A 17,500-nucleotide genomic window follows, 5' to 3' on the forward strand; every position below is an offset into this window, starting at 1 on the left:
TTTCTAAATGGTAAGTCACTCTTCTGGCAGATTGGCTTTGTTAAGAGAGGTTAACTTTTAGATGAAAGTCTCGGATGTTTCTTTTGAATAGTTCCTGCCTCGAAATAATTGGTTAAAGTTTATACACAAACTCTAGTCTTGTAATGTCTCAAATACCCTGATAACCTTGCCGTGTGGGGAAAGAAATGTAAACTACTCAATGTGTCACACTAAAAGATAAGAATAGAATAGAAATAGGCTACAGAGAGTTGAAGGTTTCAAAGGAAGTGGAGGGGGGAATAATAGGTCTTATCTGGATGTTAAAGAATCTATGTATGAAGCATGTATATATATATATATATATATATATATATATATATATATATATATATGTATATTTATATATATATATATATATATGTATATTTATATATATGAATAGAAAAAAACTAAATAAGAAATATTTGGAAAAAAAAATCAATGTATAACGGCATATTCGTCCACGTTATTCACTCCTACTTACAAATTATAGTCATTTGCATTTCTAAAATCCTAACTTCTGAAAACATTTACTCATCACAATTAGAATAAAAAATGACACAATCAAGTACATCTGTTGGTGTTATCGCGTTAACTTTTGGCTGAGTCATTAAGGTACACGATATCACAAACAGCCTTGGGAAGCATTTTATCTTGGGGGTGTTTGTGTGTCTTTTATGCAGTTACCTACTTGCTACCGTCCAGGTGAAGTCGAGTTTTACTCCTGATCCAGTGATTAACTTAGAAAAGGTTTTTTTACAATCATCATTATCGTCAGATTTGACATTAATGGAACAATATTGGCTGTTGGAGTCAATAGGCTGAGAAAGATAAGTGTTTGATGGAATGTGGATGGTCCAACAATATTGTTATTTTTAGTGGTGTTAAAATATTGACATACGAGTTGGACACATTCACACACACAGACGCACATACACACACACACACACACACACACACATATATATATATATATATATATATATACATACATATATATATATATTTATATTTATATTTATATATATATATATATATATATATATATATATATATATATATATATATATATATATATATATATATCCTCAGCCGTTACTAGTCCACTGCAGGAAAAAGACCTCAGACGTGTCCACTCCGTCCCATCTGTGTATGGCCTTTTTTTTTTTTAATTCCCCTGTAGAATATGAGTGTCGCGGCCAGACGTAACATTTGGCAGCCGGATATTGCTTTATATATATATATATATATATATATATATATATATATATATATATATATATATATATATATATATATATATATTCTTATGCATATTTAAGCATGTCTAGATCATCATATAGTGGACTTATGCTATTTAAGAGACGAAGTTGAATTTGCGGCTTAGGGAGGGAAATGTGTGCCTGCATGAGATTCCGTCAGAAATGAACACGGCTGCACCTAAGACGAGATCTTCAAGTAACGTTGAAGTATTTGGAGCGTCGAGAGAAACGTTTGGTGACATTCAACCTCTCACATAATTGTATATGTAGTGTGTTCTCTAATATTGGAAATATTCTTGCTCTCAGTGTTTGCGTGTGTATGTACGTGTTTGAAGGCACTAGTGTGTGTAGGAAAAACAACATTTGGATGATTTGGTCTTCCAGGAAAATTCGAGTTAATCAACATAGAATTGTACCTCACAATCACATATTGCGCACCCTACAGTGTTCAACGAATACCCTAATACTGAATACATACATACATACACACACACACACACACACACACACACACACACACATATATATATATATATATATATATATTCTACCTCTCTGTGTGTGCGTGTCCATGCAAGTGTCTGCGCCTGCGAGCGTCCGCAGGAAAATCAACATTTAGGCCTATATAGTGTGATCTTCAAGCAAAATTGGCGTTAATGAGCACAGAAGCTCCATTTAGGATTAAATTATGTGAACTTGTGTTTTACTCTTGTATTAGGGGTAAATTCATTCTGTGTACGTGATACATCAACCCTGAGTCTTTATCAAATGATTTATTTGTTCACCACCCAAGATAAGAGATAACGTTTCTAACCTTTGTTACATTACTCATTGGTAAGAACAAAAAGACAGACTCTCACTCTGTTTTATTTTTGAAAGAATAAAGCGAGGAAATTTTTTCAGCAAATAAGAAGAGAGTACAAAGGGATCAACAGAACTAGCACCAATCTTCAGAAAAGATAATTTTTGTGTAAGAATAAACTCTGAAAGTTAATTATACTTTCGAGAATGATTGACTATATAAAGCAATTCTAATTTTCGTATAATCAGAAAAGAATATATGAAAGAACATAACAGAAATCTTAAATGATTTTTTAACCTTTTGATATATTAAATGAAAGGAAAGCCACCGTCCGGTTGAATAACTCCCAAATATAATAGGGAGCTTGTGACAGGCGTATAACTTATTGGTTTCTCCTCATCTCTCGGGTCGGAGGAGAGTGATTAGTCATGCCATTGCACTCCGTGAAGAAATGGGGAGAGGGTGGGAAGAGTTTAATCTGTGTATGTCTGTACACGCACGCACTTCCGTGTATCTCTCTAAATATTTAGCTGTCGTTTTTGACGAGTAGTGTGCACTAATTTGAAATAAAGTAGTATAGAAAAATCCGTACTGTCCAGCGTGGTGATGGAAACTGGCCAATCCCTGGACACGAATAAAGTGGACTAGAAACGGCTGCATTTGTTGTTGCTGTTGTTGTTTATAAATTTGCATATATATATATATATATATATATATATATATATATATATATATATATATATATATATATATATATATATATATATATATATATATATAAATGTATATATGTGTGTGTGTTCATATAATCTCAATTCAATGGATGAGCTGAATGAAATATCATGTCTTTGTTTAAGTATTTACATTAGTGTATTATCATCTATGTATGATAAAAAGTGACCAGTATCTCTAATCTTATCATTTACGTAAATGATCAAAACCCGTCAAAATTAGTACATCCTTGGTCTTGCTAATCTTTACCTTTACATAAATATTTTGACGCCATAAGTCTCTCTTCATAGATTATATATTATAAGTCTATGTTAACGTTGTTACTGATCTTAAGATATTTTTTATGCTTCATTTAAATACTTGCTATATAGTTTATTTATTTCCTTATTTCCTTTCCTCGCCGGGATATTTACCCTGTTGGAGTAATTGGGCTTATAGCATCCTGCTTTTCCATCAAGGGTTGTAGCTTAGCTAGTAATAATAATAATAATAATAATAATAATAATAATAATAATAATAATGATAATAATAATAATAATGCTTGTATGTTATTTGTAAACGATGCAGACATAGTAAGCGAGAATGATGATATCACAGGAATTTCAAATGGACTAAAGATTCATGCGGTATCATCCATGATCATTCAATATATTTCTCATCACTATAGTTCATTCATAACGAAAAATAATTGCTTCAGATGATGGAACATAAAATTGCGTTAGCTAGAATCAGTCTCTCTTACAATCACTTGACCTGAATGGCAATATAAATTCTTAATATGTTTTTGGATTGGCCGAGACTTGATAAGATCTTTGAAGTGAAGAAAATAAGATATTGATTTATATATAACTAAAGCAATACATCAAACATTAAAACTTAATCTTATTCAAACTGAGTTGAAGACATTTTCCTTTTTGTAAAATATCATACACAAATATAATTCCCCTACCTGGCAATCTGGCTGACTGGTGTTCGAGTTCCGCATAAGCTCGATAGTTTTTTGTAGGGCCTGTAACCTCACCATCCTTGTGAGCTCAGGTTGGGGAAGAATTGCTTATGCGCTTGGCCCTCCCTAGTCCTGCCGAGCTTGGGTGGAGAGAGGGATTGGGCTCTGACCATGTTTACATATGATCAGTCTTTAGGTCATTGTCTTGCCTCTTGGGCATTGTCAATGTCCCTTGACTCTGCCATTAATGAGCGGCCTTTAAACATAAAACGTATATTGTTTGGGCATAGAAGTGAAACTATGTGAATGATAGTCTCCTTCATCTCTCTTGCTTTCAAGTATACTACAATAAAGCCAAAGTTTTGAATTTCTTTAATATGACAGGAGAGATACCGTTAATTTAAAATATATATATATATATAAACACACACACACACACACACACACATATATATATATATATATATATATATATGTATATATATATATATATATATATATATATATATATATATATATATATATATATATATATATATATATATGGAAGTAGAGTCCCTTGAATTATATTGTCATTGATCTTTCTAGCACTTAAATGTAATACCTAATACACATGTATTTCATTTCTAAGCATTATTTGTTAGATGGCAAGAGTAATTTCGCTGCATCTTTCACCTTTCATCTTTCAGGGCTGCTTCTCTGGTCTTATACAGCAGGGAAACCCTAATCTCTGTAAGACCTCCCCAATCATTTTATCGTATACTTTCCAAGGCATTTAAAATTCCACAGCACATATTGCTCGTTTATTGTGAAATCCACAAGATTAAAGAAGTTACAGAAGAAGAAAGTCTTCAGTTTCCTCTGGAAAGGCTTTTTATCTTCAGTCGTTCCGATATCTGGTGGGAGCTTATCGTTTAGTCTCAGGGCCGCATATCTAAAACCTCTATAAATTACAATAGACATAGTCTAGTTTTCCATTATTTGAAACCATCTGTAACTAATCACGCGTAAGCACGATTTGTTGAATGTACAATATGTAGTGACTCTCTCAGGTATTTCGGACGTCCTGTTCTGATAACTTGATTGGTCATTGTACATATTTTAAACTTAATTTTTACCTCTTTTTTTATCAATCTTGTTTCTCAGTTTAATATGTTTTGTAATTTCTTATGTATACCTTTTGGTAAATTTTAGTAGTACATCCTGGTAATAAGAAAGTTTATTACAGGTTTCTTTATAGAATGTTCCTCCAGGTACTTCTTTCTGAAAGCAATGTTTCTAGGATGTTAACCAGCAGCCTTTTCTACGTTATACATTTGAGTATTTAAAGACAAGTTACAGTCAAAAGATACGCCTATATCACGAGCTTTACTTGATATCGAGGCAGAGTGGCTATTTATGTTTATTTGAGTAACACCCAAGTTTTTAAGGTGTTTTTTCTTCTACACCACAATAAACTCATTTTATTTTCCTTCAATTCTAGTTGATTGATTTTTCTACGTGTTTTTTCTTCTACACCACAATAAACTCATTTTATTTTCATTCAATTCTAGCTGATTGTTTTGATTGTCATCTATTCCCTAACATTGGCAATACTTCAGTTTAGAGTTTAGGTAGTGTCATCTATATCATTTACGGAGAAGTAAAACTGTGTATCATCTGAAAATAGTTTGAACTTCACTTCATGCCTTTCTGGTATTTTCGATATACCAATTATATAGATACATAATAAGATTGGCCCCATTACACTCCTTGAGGTACCCCTCTGTTTAAGAATTCATATGATCAATAAGTGTTTCCAACTAGCACAATAAGTTCTGTCAACCAAGTAGTCTTTTAGGTATTCAAAAGCTTGATCTTATTGACCTATGTCCCATAGGTTATTAATAGCAGTTCATGACCAAATATATCAAAAGCATCAGTAAGATCAAGTAATATTGGAATACCACAATTGTTTTCATCATTCATTTCCAGCATATAATTTACAACAGAACAGATAGCTGTCTCTGTAAAGTATAATTTTCTGTATACAGACTGGTTGTCTGGCAAAGCTTCTATTTATTCTAAGCAAGTAAATAGTTGTTCAAGAATTACGTATTCTAGCACCTTTGAAATAATAGATTGACTCGAAATAGGTCTGTACGAGCTTAATTCGGATAATATAGAGCCCTTTTCAGGACCGATGTGACTATCACTATTTTTTTCAGATTTGGGAAACTTACACGCATCGATGCTCATATTTGCTATTCTCGTAATTATATCAGCTAGACTAGAAAAATTCCTTTCTGCAGTTAATTCAGATATTTGCATTATATCGATTATACTTACCTTAGATTGGGACATCCTAAAAGATCATTTGTAAAATAGTAGATATTATATATAAATTATACATTTAAATGGCGATTTAATATCCCTCAAGTGAATGAAAACTCTCTTTATAAGTAATTTATAAAAAATGAAAAATATTATAGCTGAGATAAATTCTATATCCTTTGACAGGATACATACTATGTAATAGATTAAGTTTAATAAAACATGAGTATGACAACCAAATTAATAAATAAGATGAAAATCTCTCTTTCATAACAAAAAAAATAGTGAAATACTAACTTTGGATATGGATTCTTCATTGTACAACTTTTATTCACAGGTATTAAACGTTCACCGAAGATAAAAAAAAAAAAAAGTATATATGATGGTTTGAAAGACATTATGGCACCGTTTTACTTACAATGTAAAATATAAAAAAAAAATAAATCTGATAATTACCTAGTTGACAAATACAAGCTTTTAATGACAGGCTAATATAAAAGAAACCATGCCTAATGAGTCCTTTTCCGAGTGGAGATACATTAACGTGTCTAAATGATTTGCTTATTTCCATGATCAGCAAAGTTGTACTAGTCAGAACCATCCATTCTTTGTTGGTTTGCTGCGAGCTATCTGATGAAATTCTCCCGCCATCACCTTCTGCACTGGCCAGCGAGGGAGTGGAAACTGACTAAACCCCAGACATGAATTGACATGTCTAAGGCCTTTGTCCTGCAGTGGATTACAAACGGGTGCATTTATTGGTATATTAGAAATATAAAAAAACACTACTTTATTGCTTTAATTAGTTGCTGCTCTTCTTTTTTTCAGGTTAAGGAGAAAGAAACAACCATGAAGTTTGCAAGTGGACACGAAGGCTCTCTTCTAGCAGGAGCTGAGATTGAGAAGCAACGTAAAGACTTCGAAGGTTACAAAGATTTAGTTCGGTTGACGCCCGGCAGATGGCTCTTCCCTTCAGCATACACTCAGTATGCTGACAAAATTTATAACTTCGAGGTGATTTATCCGGCTGATTGATAACATTGTTATTATTAAAGATACTAGTGATGGAAAAGGTCATCTGCTGCCGAGTTTTTTTTTATATAATTTATGCAACATTCATTGATATCTGTAATCTATTTAACATGCAAAACTTACCTCAAAATCATACTAATGAATATAAAAAGAACCACAATTCTTTACACACAGATAAATTTCCTTTAAATGTTATGATATGATCTGATTTATAAATAAATTAACACAAGGATATTAAGATCATTACACCTAGCTAGAATTGAAAGATAACAATAAGAATAAACTAAAAAATAATTCTTCTTCAACATCGTTTTTGTTACAGTTACAATCACACTATATCTCAATTTAGGGAAGATAAATTTACTAATTACTTCTTATGCCATTTATTTATTTCTTTATTTCTTTTCCACAATGGCCTATTTTCCTCTGTCGAAGCCCTTGGTCTTATATGATCCTGATTTTCCAACTATGGTTGTAGGTTATATGGTAATGATTGTAAATGAAATCTTTTTTATTTAGTTCACCAACATTTCCTATCTTCTTGAAAGCAGCACAAGAGCAGTGACGTTGTCATCATGACCTATCCAAAGTGCGGGACGACCTGGACTCAAGAAATCATCTGGACGATGAGGAATAACCCGGACCTCAACAACCCAAAAGATCAAATCCCTCTCATGGTTCGAGCACCATTCATAGAGTAAGATGTTTTTAATATTAGTAGCAAAAAGGTGTAAGCAGTACCAGTTGAACAGTTGGCTTCCTTTCTTCCGGTACACTTTTCGGGAAGCTAAGGAGATGTCTGGCAGCTGTATATTGTATAGTTGGCTTCATTCATTCTGGTACACTTCACAGAAAGCTGAATAGATATCTGGCTGCTGTATAGAGAGGGAAACAGTTGGTAACGTTGCCTGTAAAAAACAAAGTCACTGACCTTGTAAACAGGTGACCAAAATCATATTTGTTAATTTCATGACGTGCTATGATGCAATTACCACATCCTATTTAGAGCAGTTTGCAAAATTAATAAGAACTCAGCGACTTTATTTTACCGGCAGCAATGTTTAGCTTCTGTATTGCTAAACATAATATCATCTACTACAATGTACACTGGTCAGACATCTTAGCTTCTCTTGAAGTGCACCGGAATTTATTGAATCCAACTATACCAGAACTTAATTTTTTCTTTCTCCTCGGTTTTCTCTCAGCTTCGGCTGAATAAACCGAACTGCTGTCATTGTGTTAAGTGACTCTGGACAGACTATTTACTTTCATTGACCCCCTCACTTTCATTGATGACCACTCTTTGGACCCCCTGCTATGGCTAGCAACGTTTTCAAAAACAATCATTCTCCTTGTAGCTCATCCTTTACCCGATCTCGCACCCGTTCCTAGAATCCTGCTCCTATGCACTTCTGTCCTTTTCCTAATTTTTCTGTTATGACGCATCCAAACAAAGATCATTACGCCATCATCTCTGAATTCAAAGAGAAGGACAAACCCTACATCAAGATAGGGTCATGATCATCCCCTTACGGAGTTTATCATCACTCCCCTGGATAACGATGTTGTAATTTACTTGTCAAGAGAGAGGACCTACATCCAGATGCTTGATCCACCCCGGAGGAAAAGATGGATAAAAGTCTGTGGATATCATCCCAGGCTCCCTTATGCCTTCCAACCTGCTTACAGAGATATGCCATGCAGAATGCTGCATGACTAGAGCAGGACAACTCTCCTTCAAGACCAGATGTCTTTACGAAGGACCTCATCCAGCTATAATCACCCTTGGCATCTAGTGCTTCTTTTATGTAAAGGATTACACCCACCTCCTGGTACAACTGCTATGGAAACCATCAGAAGCAATTCGTGGCCTCCTCCCAATCCAGTAGCCTTTGTGTCATGGGCCATGACACTGATGTGTGCTTCAGTCTGTACAAAGAAGGCACACAAACAACATCCTGCTGCCCCAATTTCAAAGAACATCACCATGTCTGGAATCCACGGTCACCTGTAAGGAAGCCAAACATTTCCTTCTGGCAGAGGTATCTCTCCTCTAATCCCAAAAACCGCTCTTCAAATTCCCAACCCTCCTTTCCCTCTAACGAGAATCTTCAACCTGTTCCTTCTCCATCCCCTATCATCATTCCTGAACCCATTCCTACTGACTCCATTCCTCCCCCTCCTCCTTAATCTATGCACCATTCCCATCCTACCCCTACTCCTTCAACTTCCTCTGCCTCCGATCGGTGTCAATGACCTTAGATGTCAGTATGCCAGAAAACCTCTAATCAATCAATCAATCAATCCTCCTCCTCTGATTCCCTTTCTCTTCCTGATTCGAAGAAACGTTCTCTTCCTCAGAAACGTCCTAAGACTGACATCCCTCCTCCTCATGAATACTATCATACTCTTTTTGAGCAAGATCGTGTGATCCCTGAGTGCCTTCATACAGACCCCTCCCGTCATCTTGATATCAAGCAAACATATTTGGAATTCTCAAAACTCTCTGACACGCAAAGATCTCTCATTGCCCGTAAATTCTTTGGTTAATCTTAACTGATTTTTCCCTAAACTTCCCTTCTGTATAATTGTTCTTATTTTATTTTTATCTCGCGCTACATGTAATAGTGTAAGATACTGTGTAGACGAACCTATTGTATGGAAAGTGCACAGCTCTTGCTCTCTTAACCTCCTTTTTCGTAACTAAATATTATGCAAATCACAAAAGAAAGCCTTATGCTTCATTGTGCTAGCAGGAGCTTAGGGCCGACTGGTTCAGTTCTAAGACTGCTATTTTCGAGAACCTAACTTGATCCTAAACTATCGTTGATAAGTCCACACCACTCAAAATAGGTAGCAGAATATTCTGGAAAGAAGATGGTATATATATATATATATATATATATATATATATATATATATATATATATATATATATATATATATATATAGATATATATATATTCCTTTTTCTGAATTCTTTTATCCATTCACAGGGCAGATATGTTGGTTTCTGGAGAGCAGACAGAAGAGGATTTCGCTAAAAATCCAGTATCGCAATTTTTTCTGAAGACCTGTCCGGATAAGAACTGGAGAGACGGAGTTTATCTTCAGCTGTCCGAAACTTCAGAGGAACCAAGAACCATCAAGACACACTTGCCATTTTCCTTACTCTCGCCTTCTTTGCTAGACACTTGCAAGGTAGACTTTTAAAAGATCTCTCGTATGTTTTTTGTAAACATATGCTGGCATCAGGTCGTACTACAGTATTTGGTAATGGGAATTATTTTACACCTACGCAATTGTATGTCAAACTCGGTATACCTTTTTTTCTTTTTTTCCAATTCCTTATGAAAAGTATTTTGTATTTTTAGTGTCCCAATCATCTTTATTGCTTTCACCTTTTTAAATAAAAGGTATTATTTTCTTCGGGATTTACTCTGAAACTGGCATAGGAATACTGTGCATTTTTAGTATTTACTCCTTTTACTTTAAAATGATATATCATAGATCCAGAGAATTACAACGGAACAAGTATACGAATAGGTGAGTTCCATAGTCATCTCTCAACAGGTTGTGTATGTTGCCAGGAATCCCAAGGATGTGATCGTCTCTTACCTCCATCACTCGAGAATCATCAAGATGCACGGCTACGTTGGAACCTTTGAAGATTTTGTCCAGTACTTCGTCGACGATGACCGTAGGATTGATTCGACTGTTTGATTGTTTTTATTTAAATATGATTCTCTTACTTAATATGCTTCTCTTTAAAGGTTTGATTTATACATACACACACACACCCACCCACACACACACACACACACACACACACACACATATATATATATATATATATATATATATATATATATATATATATATTCATATTTATATTCATATATCTATATATCTATATATATATATATATATATATATATATATATATATATATATGTATATATATATATATATATATATATATATATATATATATATATATATATATATATATATATTTAGATAGATAGATAGATATGTGTATGCGTGTGTGTGTCTGCATGTATGTGTGTGAATTCTTGTGTAAGTGTTTGATTTCAGTTTAGTACTCTTTGGGGCCAGTCTGATCTTGAATATCATTGAATGATTCCATATTTCTCCCCCTTACCTTGATTTTCATGAAATCATTGTATATACATTTCATGATAAGGAAATATTTCCCACATTTCTTTCCACAAAAGGTGTGAAATTCCTTCCTTTCCATTTCAGTCTTGTATGGACCTTATGGCTCGCACATGAAGGAAGCGTGGGAAAGGCGAGACCATCCAAACCTCTACATGATGTTCTACGAAGACATGAAGGCGGATCCTTACAAGGCCTTCAAGCAATTGGATGTCTTCCTGGGCACTGAGTTGACGGAGACACAGTTGCAGAACATTGTCAAGTACACAAGTTTCGGAGAGATGAAGACGAGGGGCGAGAAGCAATTCCCTGGAGATAGTAGCGAACATTTCAATGTGGATATTATGAAGAAAGATGGAGGGTTCTTCAGAAAAGGTCAGATTTTTCTTAATCTAATTTTGTTATTGATTCTGTTAGGTTAGATAACGATTTTCTATTACATGCCATGGTCACTAGGGTGTGGCAATAAAGTATTAAATAATGGGAGGCAGGAAATTAGACGACTTTTACATCGTAAGGTGGATTTATTGTGTAAGTTAATTTTCCCAGAAACATGAGCAGAAATCTTCTTCGAAGTAAATAAATTAATCTCTTTAATAGAACTTTAAGTGTCTCTAATAACATAATAGAAAAAATATAAATCTCTCACTGACTTTAAGATTACTGGATCTGTTAGTAGTAAAATGCTCATAATTGTAGATAACAATAAATCACTTCTAAATTACAGACACACTCAGGAAGTTCAGTCTTTTAAGGGAAAAGGTCAAAATGAATACTTACAAATGAGTATATGTTGGGCGTCTTGTTGCGTATCGACGCCAGCCATGGCTGAGATGGGCCTACTATGTGTTGCCCACTCAGGATTTGAGCTCGGCCTGAACTAACAACTCTTGGCTTTCTAGCTGTTCTTATTTCCAACACATTTCTGGTGTATGTGTGGGGGGGGGGGGTTAAAAGGGCATGTCTTGCTTCTCAGTAGCCGCGTCAGGTAATGTAACCTCACCCAGCCGCTTTTACGTTCCCTCTCCTCGGTGTACATATTGCCATGGAAACGAATTCAGTACACGTGTGCTTGCTTTAGCAGCTATCTAACTATCGCATTAAGATGAATTCCAACATACCCAGGAACATGAAGATGAGATCATAGGTCGGCAACCGCCGTCCTTCTTCCTGCGCATTTACTTAACCTGCTTGCTTTAGCAGCTATCTAACTATCGCATTAAGATGAATTCCAACATACCCAGGAACATGAAGATGAGATCATAGGTCGGCAACCGCCGTCCTTCTTCCTGCGCATTTACTTAACCTGCTTGCTTTAGCAGCTATCTAATTATCGCATTAAGATGAATTCCAACATACCCAGGAACATGAAGATGAGATCATAGGTCGGCAACCGCCGTCCTTCTTCCTGCGCATTTACTTAACCTGCTTGCTTTAGCAGCTATCTAATTACCGCATTAAGATGAATTCCAACATACCCAGGAACATGAAGATGAGGTCATAGGTCGGCAACCGCCGTCCTTCTTCCTGCGCATTTACTTAACCTGCTTGCTTTAGCAGCTATCTAACTATCGCATTAAGATGAATTCCAACATACCCAGGAACATGAAGATGAGATCATAGGTCGGCAACCGCCGTCCTTCTTCCTGCGCATTTACTTAACCTGCTTGCTTTAGCAGCTATCTAATTATCGCATTAAGATGAATTCCAACATACCCAGGAACATGAAGATGAGATCATAGGTCGGCAACCGCCGTCCTTCTTCCTGCGCATTTACTTAACCTGCTTGCTTTAGCAGCTATCTAACTATCGCATTAAGATGAATTCCAACATACCCAGGAACATGAAGATGAGGTCATAGGTCGGCAACCGCCGTCCTTCTTCCTGCGCATTTACTTAACCTGCTTGCTTTAGCAGCTATCTAACTATCGCATTAAGATGAATTCCAACATACCCAGGAACATGAAGATGAGGTCATAGGTCGGCAACCGCCGTCCTTCTTCCTGCGCATTTACTTAACCTGCTTGCTTTAGCAGCTATCTAACTATCGCATTAAGATGAATTCCAACATACCCAGGAACATGAAGATGAGGTCATAGGTCGGCAACCGCTGTCCTTCTTCCTGCGCATTTACTTAACCTGCTTGCTTTAGCAGCTATCTAATTATCGCATTAAGATGAATTCCAACATACCCATGAACATGAAGATGAGGTCATAGGTCGGCAACCGCCGTCCTTCTTCCTGCGCATTTACTTAACCTGCTTGCTTTAGCAGCTATCTAACTATCGCATTAAGATGAATTCCAACATACCCAGGAACATGAAGATGAGATCATAGGTCGGCAACCGCCGTCCTTCTTCCTGCGCATTTACTTAACCTGCTTGCTTTAGCAGCTATCTAATTATCGCATTAAGATGAATTCCAACATACCCAGGAAAATGAAGATGAGATCATAGGTCGGCAACCGCCGTCCTTCTTCCTGCGCATTTACTTAACCTGCTTGCTTTAGCAGCTATCTAATTATCGCATTAAGATGAATTCCAACATACCCAGGAACATGAAGATGAGGTCATAGGTCGGCAACCGCCGTCCTTCTTCCTGCGCATTTACTTAACCTGCTTGCTTTAGCAGCTATCTAACTATCGAATTAAGATGAATTCCAACATACCCAGGAACATGAAGATGAGATCATAGGTCGGCAACCGCCGTCCTTCTTCCTGCGCATTTACTTAACCTGCTTGCTTTAGCAGCTATCTAATTATTGCATTAAGATGAATTCCAACATACCCAGGAACATGAAGATGAGATCATAGGTCGGCAACCGCCGTCCTTCTTCCTGCGCATTTACTTAACCTGCTTGCTTTAGCAGCTATCTAATTATCGCATTAAGCTGAATTCCAACATACCCAGGAACATGAAGATGAGGTCATAGGTCGGCAACCGCCGTCCTTCTTCCTGCGCATTTACTTAACCTGCTTGCTTTAGCAGCTATCTAACTATCGCATTAAGATGAATTCCAACATACCCAGGAACATGAAGATGAGATCATAGGTCGGCAACCGCCGTCCTTCTTCCTGCGCATTTACTTAACCTGCTGGCTTTAGCAGCTATCTAACTATCGCATTAAGATGAATTCCAACATACCCAGGAACATGAAGATGAGATCATAGGTCGGCAACCGCCGTCCTTCTTCCTGCGCATTTACTTAACCTGCTTGCTTTAGCAGCTATCTAATTATTGCATTAAGATGAATTCCAACATACCCAGGAACATGAAGATGAGATCATAGGTCGGCAACCGCCGTCCTTCTTCCTGCGCATTTACTTAACCTGCTTGCTTTAGCAGCTATCTAATTACCGCATTAAGATGAATTCCAACATACCCAGGAATATGAAGATGAGATCATAGGTCGGCAACCGCCGTCCTTCTTCCTGCGCATTTACTTAACCTGCTTGCTTTAGCAGCTATCTAATTACCGCATTAAGATGAATTCCAACATACCCAGGAACATGAAGATGAGGTCATAGGTCGGCAACCGCCGTCCTTCTTCCTGCGCATTTACTTAACCTGCTTGCTTTAGCAGCTATCTAACTATTGCATTAAGATGAATTCCAACATACCCAGGAACATGAAGATGAGATCATAGGTCGGCAACCGCCGTCCTTCTTCCTGCGCATTTACTTAACCTGCTTGCTTTAGCAGCTATCTAACTATCGCATTAAGATGAATTCCAACATACCCAGGAACATGAAGATGAGATCATAGGTCGGCAACCGCCGTCCTTCTTCCTGCGCATTTACTTAACCTGCTTGCTTTAGCAGCTATCTAACTATCGCATTAAGATGAATTCCAACATACCCAGGAACATGAAGATGAGATCATAGGTCGGCAACCGCCGTCCTTCTTCCTGCGCATTTACTTAACCTGCTTGCTTTAGCAGCTATCTAATTATTGCATTAAGATGAATTCCAACATACCCAGGAACATGAAGATGAGATCATAGGTCGGCAACCGCCGTCCTTCTTCCTGCGCATTTACTTAACCTGCTTGCTTTAGCAGCTATCTAATTACCGCATTAAGATGAATTCCAACATACCCAGGAACATGAAGATGAGGTCATAGGTCGGCAACCGCCGTCCTTCTTCCTGCGCATTTACTTAACCTGCTTGCTTTAGCAGCTATCTAACTATTGCATTAAGATGAATTCCAACATACCCAGGAACATGAAGATGAGATCATAGGTCGGCAACCGCCGTCCTTCTTCCTGCGCATTCACTTAACCTGCTTGCTTTAGCAGCTATCTAATTATCGCATTAAGATGAATTCCAACATACCCAGGAACATGCAGATGAGGTCATAGGTCGGCAACCGCCGTCCTTCTTCCTGCGCATTTACTTAACCTGCTTGCTTTAGCAGCTATCTAACTATCGCATTAAGATGAATTCCAACATACCCAGGAACATGAAGATGAGGTCATAGGTCGGCAACCGCCGTCCTTCTTCCTGCGCATTTACTTAACCTGCTTGCTTTAGCAGCTATCTAACTATCGCATTAAGATGAATTCCAACATACCCAGGAACATGAAGATGAGGTCATAGGTCGGCAACCGCCGTCCTTCTTCCTGCGCATTTACTTAACCTGCTTGCTTTAGCAGCTATCTAACTATCGCATTAAGATGAATTCCAACATACCCAGGAAAATGAAGATGAGATCATAGGTCGGCAACCGCCGTCCTTCTTCCTGCACATTTACTTAACCTGCTTGCTTTAGCAGCTATCTAATTATCGCATTAAGATGAATTCCAACATACCCAGGAAAATGAAGATGAGATCATAGGTCGGCAACCGCCGTCCTTCTTCCTGCGCATTTACTTAACCTGCTTGCTTTAGCAGCTATCTAATTATCGCATTAAGATGAATTCCAACATACCCAGGAAAATGAAGATGAGATCATAGGTCGGCAACCGCCGTCCTTCTTCCTGCGCATCTACTTAACCTGCTTGCTTTAGCAGCTATCTAACTATCGCATTAAGATGAATTCCAACATACCCAGGAACATGAAGATGAGATCATAGGTCGGCAACCGCCGTCCTTCTTCCTGCGCATTTACTTAACCTGCTGGCTTTAGCAGCTATCTAACTATCGCATTAAGATGAATTCCACCATACCCAGGAACATGAAGATGAGATCATAGGTCGGCAACCGCCGTCCTTCTTCCTGCGCATTTACTTAACCTGCTGGCTTTAGCAGCTATCTAATTATCACATTAAGCTGAATTCCAACATACCCAGGAACATGAAGATGAGGTCATAGGTCGGCAACCGCCGTCCTTCTTCCTGCGCATTTACTTAACCCAGTTAACAGCTGTCAAAAACTTGTCTATATTCTCATGATAGATTTACTTTAAACCCCTTATATGCGACAACATTCCATCCAAAAGATACATTAAATTTAGGGGTTTTGTTGACAAGAAACAGCATTTTCTGTAACTCCAATCTTAATAAAATTTCTTCATAGAAATTATGTTATCATTTCAATCAAATTCAACAATGATTTAACGTTTTGGGGTTGAGAAGAAACAGTATTTACTATACTTCATTCTTATTATGTTTTCATCATTAACTTTTGCATTATAGTGTAGATGGCTCGTTCTTTTTTCTTTTCCTTTTTATCATTTTAGTCAAAGTCAGTATTGATTCAAATTTTTCATTTGAAAATAAACATCACCTTCGGCTAATTATGAGACCAAAAAAACTAATGCTGATATTACATTCAGGACATAACAGCTAAGATTGCAAATATTTTCATCATATCATCCTTATTCTGCAATATTTTTAACTTGGCTTTAAAATTCTATAAGTTTAAAGGTGGATTTCTTCATTTCAATCGGGGCACCAACAGTTTTGGTCTTATCTATTTTCTGTGGATCTCTGTTGATGTATATTTCAAGTTTGAATTTAAAAAAATACTTTTTACACAAATAATAGTCATTGGGCGATAAACATATTTTCCAGGTGTAGAAAAACTTCCAGCAACCCCATGTATGGAAAACGTGTATCTACTAATCCTGCATGTCTTTCAACAGGTCAATCCGGAGACTGGAAGAATAAATTTACCCCCGAATCGGAAGCTAAAGTGGACGAGTGGATTCGAGAGAACATGACCAGCTTCGGTGTAAATTTCAAGTACAGCATCTAAGTGCGTGAAAGGGAGACGC

The 17,500-nt window shown here is 36.8% G+C and overlaps 1 protein-coding gene across 2 annotated transcripts in view; it reads left to right on the forward strand.

The window, feature by feature from the left end:
- The first annotated feature begins 669 nt into the window (after nucleotides 1–669).
- The window catches only part of LOC137635278 (sulfotransferase 1C4-like), a 17,250-nt gene continuing 419 nt past the window's right edge, over nucleotides 670–17,500 (forward strand). The window contains exons 1-7 of one of the 2 annotated variants that reach the window (XM_068367739.1): nucleotides 670–768; nucleotides 6,902–7,087; nucleotides 7,657–7,802; nucleotides 10,102–10,306; nucleotides 10,679–10,805; nucleotides 11,372–11,659; nucleotides 17,369–17,500. The exon at nucleotides 17,369–17,500 is cut by the window's right edge and continues 418 nt beyond it. In XM_068367739.1, the coding sequence (XP_068223840.1) occupies nucleotides 6,923–7,087; nucleotides 7,657–7,802; nucleotides 10,102–10,306; nucleotides 10,679–10,805; nucleotides 11,372–11,659; nucleotides 17,369–17,481 (1,044 nt within the window). In that variant the 5' untranslated portion in view covers nucleotides 670–768; nucleotides 6,902–6,922 and the 3' untranslated portion in view covers nucleotides 17,482–17,500. The remainder of the gene's footprint in view (nucleotides 769–6,901; nucleotides 7,088–7,656; nucleotides 7,803–10,101; nucleotides 10,307–10,678; nucleotides 10,806–11,371; nucleotides 11,660–17,368) is intronic. The other variant, XM_068367740.1, reaches the window with a different exon arrangement.

The sequence above is a fragment of the Palaemon carinicauda genome, unplaced genomic scaffold, assembly GCF_036898095.1.
Source record: "Palaemon carinicauda isolate YSFRI2023 unplaced genomic scaffold, ASM3689809v2 scaffold11, whole genome shotgun sequence".
NCBI classification, from domain to species: Eukaryota; Metazoa; Arthropoda; class Malacostraca; order Decapoda; family Palaemonidae; genus Palaemon; species Palaemon carinicauda.